The sequence below is a fragment of the Ursus arctos genome, unplaced genomic scaffold (assembly GCF_023065955.2).
Source record: "Ursus arctos isolate Adak ecotype North America unplaced genomic scaffold, UrsArc2.0 scaffold_14, whole genome shotgun sequence".
Classification (NCBI taxonomy): domain Eukaryota; kingdom Metazoa; phylum Chordata; class Mammalia; order Carnivora; family Ursidae; genus Ursus; species Ursus arctos.
This window is the reverse complement of record NW_026622808.1, coordinates 66256550-66265064: the sequence shown is the minus strand read 5'-3', so window position 1 is coordinate 66265064 and position 8515 is coordinate 66256550. Positions and strand designations below refer to the sequence as shown.

Below are 8515 nucleotides of genomic sequence, written 5' to 3'. Positions count from 1 at the left end.
TATTATTTCTCTGAAGTGTCTTTCTTTTCTTTGAAGGACCAAGAACCGGATGCGCTCTTTTTTCCCTGCCAGGACCCAGAGGTTAAGTCCCATCAGCCCTCGCGCGCCACCTTCCCCCCTCTTCCTCGGCGCTGCCTGCGGAGGTGGCAGCCATCTGTTACCGGGTGAGTTTTAATCGTTGGCCATCCGCATCTCTGCGGCCTTCATCTGGTCCCATCGCTTCTCGGTGAGGAGGCTTGCCTTTCCAAGCAGTCGTCTTGTGGGCTTTGTCCTTGTCGGTTGGCTGGAGTACGTACAGGAGCAGAGCGGAGCGGCCCGGCCGATGGTGGAGGTTCGCGTCCCAGGGCCACTTGCCCTTCTACGGACGCCGCCGGGTGTCTCTTTTAGACTTGCGGACAGCTTGTTGGAGCCCTGGGAGTGAAGGTCGCCGTTCGGGTCTAGACTGAGGGGGCTTGTGGGGGCCGTGGAGCGACCAGAGGTTTCCGGTTTGATGACTGGAATACTCGAATCACCTTGGTCAGTGATGTGTGCCCGCGTGTATTTTCGGTTTCCGCTGACCGGCGCTCCCTCTGCGGTTTCTGGTCTTGGGGTTGCTGCTGCGGCCGGACCACCAAACAAAACAGACCGACCACCGTGCGCTGCGAGTCGATTAGTTCCGTTAACAGGCTGATGGCGGGTCAGGGTCTCTGGGAAGATAAAACTGCGCCCTGTTGAATTCGAGGAAGTAATGTTGCGGGCGGGGGTGCATTCGTTTATCGAACACGACGTTCGCTGAGCACTTAAACCGGGTGCTAGAGAAATAGAGGCGGGAAAGAGACGAGAACAAAAAGTGTGCTGCAGAAGGAAAAAACAGGGTAACCGGGAAGGCCGCTTTGAGGAGGGTTTTGAATTGAGACTCGGATGATCTCAGGTAGAACAGGAAGTTCAGAGGCCCAGAAACATGGTACAAGTACACCGTGGTTTTGTAGGCCTCTTGTGAGGGAATTGCAGAGCAACAGCACTCGGGGAAACACGGCTTTCTCTTCACATCTGCTTGGGTTCAGTCGCTGCAGGCATTCAATGTGCGGTATCATTCCCATTTTACAGGTGAAAGAACTAAGACTCCAGTTCTTGTAGATCACTCAAGTTCTGCATAACTAAAAGGAAATTCGACCATCTGGGGTTTGGGACACTGGAAGTGGGATTTGCTGTCTTGTGCAAGCTGAGAACGTTTGGGGGTCGATTTGTCTTAGATCAGCTGTTAGCATTCTTCCTTGGCTTTAGTGGGTGAGGTGACCCCTGACCTCCCAGGATCGCGTCTGGAGAGTGGTTAGTATTCTGCCAGCTTCGGAGACGGGAGGGAGAGCAAGCCTGGCAGAGGTACCCATTCCATTCCCAGTTTGCTCAGTAGCTGGTGATTGGAAGACACTCTGCAACAATGTTCAAGCCCTGAGCGGGAAGGCCTCCTTCCAGGACTGCTTGACACCATCTCTGCCTTTTTCTTGAAGGCATCATGGCTGCCCTCAGACCTCTGGTGAAGCCCAAGATCGTTAAAAAGAGGACCAAGAAGTTCATCCGGCACCAATCAGACCGTTATGTCAAAATTAAGGTATGTATGGTCCTGGGATGGAAGTGTTTATTGGGGTGGAGAATGGGCCGTTGGACTTCTGGTATCCCCTGATGAAAAGATCACCTTTGGCAGATGAACCAGTCTCGGTGGTAGAACTCTCTAGAAACCCAGGTCTCCCTGAGTATGCCTTACTGGCATTCAGTCACTTGACTGTAATATAAATTGAAATTTAAATGAGCGCAGAGGGGCGCCTGGGTGGCTCAGTCGTTAAGCACTTGCCTTCGGCTCAGGGCATGATCCCAGAGCCCTGGGATCGAGCCTTATATCGGGCTCCTCAGGCTCCTCCGCTGGGAGCCTGCTTCTCTCCCACTCCCCCACTTGTGTTCCCTCTCCCGCTGGCCGTGTCTCTCCCTGTCAAATAAATAAATAAAATCTTTAAAAAAAAATAAATGATCACAGAGACTTGGCTGTTTTGTCTAGAGGATTGACTCATTTTAGGTGGCCTTAAGACGTTATGAGAGTAGTAGATTATCCTTATTTTTATGATGAGAAAACATCTTGCGTGCAGTGCTGAAACCCATGCTCTTCACTCTTCATCTTAACTGTATACACAGTCCCCTCACATTTTATCAGTATGTAGTTTGCTTTTCCTTTGTTGAGTGTGGATGTGAGTCTATTCCTGGTAGTGAAATGCAGGAGCCCCTATTTTTTTTCCACCAAAAAACAAAAATCTAAAGATGTAGTGAAATACTGTAACCCAAAGACAGCTACTGTTTGACATATTTCCTTTTCACTTGCCCCCCCCCTTTTTTCCTCCAAAAGGAAAAGTTATTTATCAGCAAAGACACTAACCCTCCTGTGTTTATTTCAGCGCAACTGGCGGAAACCCAGGGGCATTGACAATAGGGTGCGCAGAAGATTCAAGGGCCAGATCTTGATGCCCAACATTGGTTACGGGAGCAACAAGAAAACAAAGCACATGCTGCCCAGTGGCTTCCGGAAGTTCCTGGTCCACAATGTCAAGGAGCTTGAAGTGCTGCTGATGTGCAACAAGTGAGTTGGGTCCCACCTCTGGGTTCAGGTGTCAGAATTCTGCATCTGGGAGCATTTTTGGTAGGGACTCTAGACTTACACAATGCAATTGGAAGAGTTGTGTATTCTCTCAGGAACGTAAAGAATGCTTGTTTGGGACTTCGAAATGTTTCCTTTGCTGGGGCAGGGTAAGGGAACTTGTCCTGAAAAGTGTAGAGACCCAAGATCTGGAAAGAGAAGGACTTTGCTCAATAATAAAAACACCATGGTATCCTTTGGGCAGTTCTTTGCAGAACGTTGCTTTCTTTATGTGACAGCAGGGGGGACATCAGATATAGCCTCAGACCTAAGGGACACTAAATGCTGTGGCCTCAGGTATCTTCCTTCAGAAAGCGACTGAGGTGGAAAAGAGGAGGAAGACTTGGCCGTCAGAGGATGGCTTACACAAAGTTGTAGAGATGGAGGACTGCGCGGCGGGTTCGCAGCATTACTCTGAGAGTTCTGTGAGGGATACTTGTCTGCTTGGGCCGAAACTAGAGCAGTGGGATGAGAAAACATTTCACGTGGGAAGTGATTTAGATGCTTTGAATCTGGATTGGAGGAAGTGGTGCCTTTTTGGTTAAGCAGGGGACCATTTTCTTCCCTTCCTATTAAACAGAAGCTGAAAACCTGGGGTTCCTAATTAGGACGTGAAAAGGGTGACTAACTGTAGCATCTGTGGGTGCGTGCTTACAAAGATCTTTTAGCTATAGCGATTGTAGACACAAGTAATAGAAATAAACGCAGCCATTAGTCTCATTTTGGTTGCATTTTCTAGGTTGGGAATTTAACTGGGTGTTGGAATGCTGGAAATTTTCCTTAGAAAATCCTTGGGTGAGCATAGGAATTAGGGGTGGTTGCCCAAACTGCAGTTAGGTGGGTGGAGAATTATGACAGAAGGATGCGGTACCTGTTGTGTAGCAGAAATGCTGCAGTGTAGATGTCGCTGGTTGCCAAAGAGATACTCTTTAAATAGCTTGGCAGTTTGTGTCAGGATCCATAGAAATACTTGAAATCTATGACCTTCAATCCACGAGTTCCATTTTTGGGTGTTGTATCCCTAAATGAAAAGCATTTTGAAACAATTGAACAATTGTTCGATTCAGTTTCAACAACTGAAAATATAATTTGTGAATGGTTAGGAGTACAAGCGCTGGGTGGAGTGTTACATGTATATTTAAAATGATTGTTTTGTGTGGGGAAGATGCCGTAGCAGACCCGAAAGTAAAGATGCTATATATAGTGATTGGTTATTAAATACAGATGTGGACAAGGACTTGCAGTATATTGGGGGGGAAAAAAGATTTCAGCGTTGTAAACAAAGATTGTGGAAACATTTCAAGATAATGCTACTTAGAGCTTGAGTGGACTCCTCTTATAGAAGATAAACATTCTTTGGGTTTGCTTGTCTCACACTGTTAACGCTATTTTGCTAGAGTTCTTAAAAAGAACTTACTATTTCACTGCCTGATTTAGTCACTCCTTACAGCTTTCTCTCTTTGCTGAAAGTCCTCCATGGGTAGAGGGTCCTTTCTTTTTTAAGATTTTTATTTTTGGGGCTCCTGGCTGCCTCAGTCGGTAGAGCATGCGACTCTTGATCTTAGGGTCGTGAGTTCAAGCCCTATGTTGGGCTGGGTGTGGAGCTCACTTTAAAAAAAAAAAATCTTTAAAATATTTATTTTTAAGTAAGCTCCATGCCCAGCCCAATATGGGGCTTGAACTCAAGACCCTAAGATCAAGAGTCGCATGCTCTACCGACTGAGCCAGCCAAGGTGCCCTTAAGAGTGTCTCTTTAATCTGCAGTTGATGGTGTCATAAATCACTTCTTCACTGAAATGTGCTCATTAGGCCAGTTTGTTACCAAACTGGGGCCTGGTGCAGCTGTGAGGAATGAGTAGGTTAGAACAGTATCTGGCAGCCAGATACTCAGGAAATACTAGGCATAGCTACTTGCTGGGTGACTTCAGGCAATGTTACTTCGCTATTTGAATTGGTCTGTAGCAAACAAGTAAAATGTTAATTTCTGGGCCAGGAAACCCTTGGCTTAATCAAACTGTTGGATTCTGCTCTTGCTTACTTTGCAGAGTTTAAGAACTTCATGGGCAAGTCCACGCTCCCTGAGACACTGCCCTGTGTTGGGCAGATTGAAAGGATTGGGTGGGGGGACTTTGAACTTGGAATCTGGGACTGAGCCATCCTAGCCCTGTCCATTTCTAAATATCTGACTTGGGAATTCACTTCCGCCTTTAAGGCTCATGGTTTATTTGTAAGAGGTGGCAATACCTGGATTACAAGGCTGCTGTAAGGATTAAATGAGCGGGAACGATGAGCGTGCTGCTGTCGCTGCCGGGGAGTACTTGAAGAGCCTTACTGCTGGTACCGAGGAAATTGTTCATCAGCTTTGCCGGCAGCCTCGTGGCTCTGTGATGTGACCCAAAACTGCCGCGCTCCCCAGGAGTGTGTGTTCCATCTGGCTTGCTCCTTACTAACTGCTTTTCTTCCAGATCTTACTGTGCAGAGATTGCTCACAATGTCTCCTCCAAGAATCGCAAAGCCATTGTGGAAAGAGCAGCCCAGCTAGCAATCAGAGTCACCAATCCCAATGCCAGGCTGCGCAGCGAAGAAAATGAATAGACAGCTTGTTGTGCATGTCATATTTGTGTTAATAAAACCATAAAACTACCATCTGGCATTTCCCTCTTTGGTTTTACTCTTCAGTGTCTTACTCTGACAGTTTGTCATGGAGATTATTCTTTTGCCGATTAATGCTCTGTGGAATCCTCCGTTTGAAAGGGATTTATAAGGGATACTCTGTTCTTAGGGCATAGGCTTCTGGTGCCCATAGCAGTCTTGTTAGCTCCAGTTGGGGCTGGGGAAGAGGGGTTGGAAGAGACTTGGGCTTCAGACCAGGGAAGGTTCTATAAACCTTTGATTTGCAGGACATTGCAGCTCAGAGCAAGTAGTCATCCGTAGCCTCCCTTTGTAAATTTGGCTGACAGTCACTATATGTAGTTCTCGTGAGGATTGAGAAAATGTACATGAAAGAATCCAAATGAATCCTTTACTCCCTTATTTATTTGGTGCTGAAATAGCATCCCATAGCTTCTGAACAAAAACATGACAGGATGACCCACAATTCTCTCTACTGCAAGATCAGCCTTGGATGTCTGAAGATAACTTGTGGTCTCCCTTTTATAGCCCTCCTCCAGCTTGCTGCTTCAGCTAACTTAACAGCAGTTTCTGAAGGTGTGGGATCCTTACATGATCATTGGGCCTCTTGATCGGTACTCAAGATTTAACAAGCTGCCTTTTCAACTACAGCCCTAAACCTTAGGCCGCAAAAGCTAGAATTTAGCTTTGTGGGTTACAGGCATACCTCTGGAGACAGGTTCAGTTTGTTTTGAAACCTCTGATGAAACAAGTCAAGCGCACTTTCTGGTTTCCGAGTGCATATAAAAGTTAAGTTTATACTACATTTATTATGTGCAATAGCATGTCTAGACAATGTACCTTAATTTAAAAATGAGTTTATTGCAAAAATGCTAAACATCTGAGTTGTAATCTTTGCTGGTGGAGGGTCTAAACCTCCATGTCGATGGCTGCTGACTGATCAGGGTGGTGGCTGCTGAAGGCTGGGGTGGCTGTGGCAATTTCTTAAAATTAAGACCATGAAGTTTTCTGCCTTGACCGAGTCAAGAATAATTTCTCTGTAGCATGATACTGCTAGGTAGCACTTCACCCAAAGAGCTTTCAAAATTGGAGTCCATCCCCTCAGACCCTGCCACTGCTTTATCAACTAAGTTGATGTAATGTTCAGTTCTTTGATGTCATTTCAACTAGCTTTAACAGCATCTTCACCAGGAGTAGATTCTATTTCAAATTTTTTGTTCATAAGAAGCAACTCCATTTTCTCATGAGATGGCAGCAGTTCAGTCACATCGTCAGGCTCCAGCAGTAACATCAACAATCACATCACCATAACAATGAAAAAGTGAACTATTCTGAGAATTAGCAAAATATGACAGGAAGTGTGCAAATGGTGTTGATAGACTTGGCTCAACACAGGGTTACCTCATACCTTCGATTTGTAAAAAATGCAATACCTGCAAAGCACAGTAAAGTGAGGCATGTCTACAAGGTTATGATAGCGCTTTTTTAAGAACTGGCCATGAGTGGCAGTACAGTCATGGGAAATGGCATGAGGTACTCCAGAACAAGACAATTGCTTATAATGTTTTTGTTTTTTCCCTACCAGCCTGGCCAACTGTGCAGAAATACTAGCCTGCTTACAATTTTCTTGGCCTGCTAGCCATGAGTGGATGTCAGTCCCTTGAATTGGATAGGTAAATTACAAGTTGCCTGCCTCCAGTCAAAGCCTAGTCTGAAACATTTGAGATAATTGTTGGTCATGGGTTCATGATTTCTTTAAATTGACTTGGGAAGTATGTTGACGGTGGTCTGCTGAGTAGAGGAAGCGTGCAGAGAAAAAGTAACACGGGGATCTGTCCTTTATTAACCTGGGATAGCACAGAAAATTCTTTAGCCTATTGCTTAATATTTCTGTGTCTTCAATACTAAAAACTAGAAACAACATGTTCAAAATCTTCCTCAAAAGGACACAAACCAACTGGTGGGTGACATGAAAGGTGGTCTGTACTTTCTTTGTGCTTATTTCCCAGTGGGCTACATAAGAGTTTTGAAATTAGGGAGGAAAAAAAAAAAAAAAACCTCAAAACATTAGATCTAATTCCCTCTCCTGACCACCTCCCCCTTCAAAAAACCAAATTTCAGATTCATTACTGCCAATTAGAAAGTAAAGCATTTTGAATTCTAAAACGTGAATAGCTCAGAGAAGTAGCTTGAGTTTTTAAGATGCCCAGCTGAAGCGCTAATGTTTGGCCTATCAGATCAAGTGAAGTGGAAAGTGGGAGAGGTGTGAGTGACAGATCTGGGACACTGGTGGGCAGGAAGGCCAGCTGGCTGCCTCCTAATCTTCTGCAGCTGTGAGCACAAGACTATTTCTAACACTACTTAGTCCTTCGTGAGGCAGGGACTCCCCAAGTGTGAAGTCACACATCCATGTTTATCCGTGTTTGTGCAGAAGGGCTTGGAAAATGTCCATGCCCTGTTTCTTTGAACGACTGTCCTGAGTTAAAGGGCCCAACTGTTGGCAGCCTTGCAGCTCCTGCTGGGGGCCTCGAGTTGGGGTCCCTGGAGAAGGCACTGTAAGCCCCGACCAGGAGCAGGAGGGCCCCCAGTGAGATGAGGAGAGGGCAAAAGTAGAGGCCTGTGGCGGGCAGGGGTACGGTGAGGCCTTGGGCTTGGGTAGGCCCCCTTCTCTTGAGTAAGGGCCCACCTGGGGGCTGGGAGAGGACTAGCTGAGCTCCATTGAGTCTGTGCTGGGGGCTGATGCCGAATCCTTCTGGATGCTTTCAAAGAGGGCAGCAAGTTCGGGGTTGGATCGGATTTGGGAAGAGAAGTCAGCCATGATGGGGCTTTTCCCTACTTCCGGGATGGTCAGCAGGGCGGCCACTGCCCTCATCGCAGAGCGTTTCAGCTCGTCTTGCTTCTCAAATTCCTGCTTCACAGAACCGGCTTTGACCTAAAGTAGGAAACAAGGAGCCATCCTTTATTGAACCTAGCCCCGTGCCACAGCCACCTCACTGGTCTCTGGATTCCTCTCAACCACCTGTAATCCTTCCCCGTTTAAATCACAGTACACCCCCCTACTTCCGTCTCTGTGGTCCCAGCCTCCTGAGGTTTCTTCTGCACTTTTACCCCAGTGGGTTTCCCCAGAGGGGGATTCTTTGTCATTCAAATCAACTTCAAGGTCACCTAGGGGGCCTCTGACCAACCAATCTAAACTGCCCACCTTTCTTTTCATTAATAATTGAA

At 46.4% G+C, this 8515-nt stretch overlaps 2 protein-coding genes and 1 non-coding gene across 4 annotated transcripts in view; 2 read left to right on the top strand and 1 right to left on the bottom strand.

Moving 5' to 3' along the window:
* The first annotated feature begins 80 nt into the window (after positions 1-80).
* RPL32 (ribosomal protein L32) lies at positions 81-5303 on the top strand. Of its 2 annotated transcripts, none has more exons than XM_026501404.3 (4): positions 81-164; positions 1488-1588; positions 2421-2602; positions 5125-5303. In XM_026501404.3, exons 2-4 carry the CDS (start codon positions 1493-1495, stop codon positions 5252-5254), a joined length of 408 nt encoding a protein of 135 aa, XP_026357189.1. In that variant the 5' UTR covers positions 81-164; positions 1488-1492; the 3' UTR covers positions 5255-5303. The 2 variants fall into 2 exon arrangements, with proteins under 2 accessions (XP_026357189.1, XP_026357190.1); XM_026501405.4 differs by having other exon boundaries at positions 137-226.
* LOC113257326 (small nucleolar RNA SNORA7) lies at positions 1281-1420 on the top strand. Its single transcript, XR_003316935.1, has one exon. It is a non-coding gene; the product is annotated as a small nucleolar RNA SNORA7 (small nucleolar RNA).
* Positions 5304-5677: 374 nt separating the features above from the next.
* Positions 5678-8515, bottom strand: part of CAND2 (cullin associated and neddylation dissociated 2 (putative)) — a 32992-nt gene continuing 30154 nt past the window's right edge. Inside the window, exon 15 of the mRNA XM_026501406.4 lies at positions 5678-8222. Coding sequence (XP_026357191.3) covers positions 7995-8222 — 228 coding nt within the window. The 3' untranslated portion in view covers positions 5678-7994. The remainder of the gene's footprint in view (positions 8223-8515) is intronic.

Coding starts and splice junctions, on each gene's coding strand:
- RPL32 (XM_026501404.3), top strand. CDS start 1,493: ATGGCTGCCCTCAGACCTCTGGTGAAGCCCAAGATCGTTAAAAAGAGG. Junction 1,589..2,420: donor ACCGTTATGTCAAAATTAAG/GTATGTATGGTC, acceptor TGTTTATTTCAG/CGCAACTGGCGGAAACCCAG. Junction 2,603..5,124: donor GTGCTGCTGATGTGCAACAA/GTGAGTTGGGTC, acceptor CTTTTCTTCCAG/ATCTTACTGTGCAGAGATTG.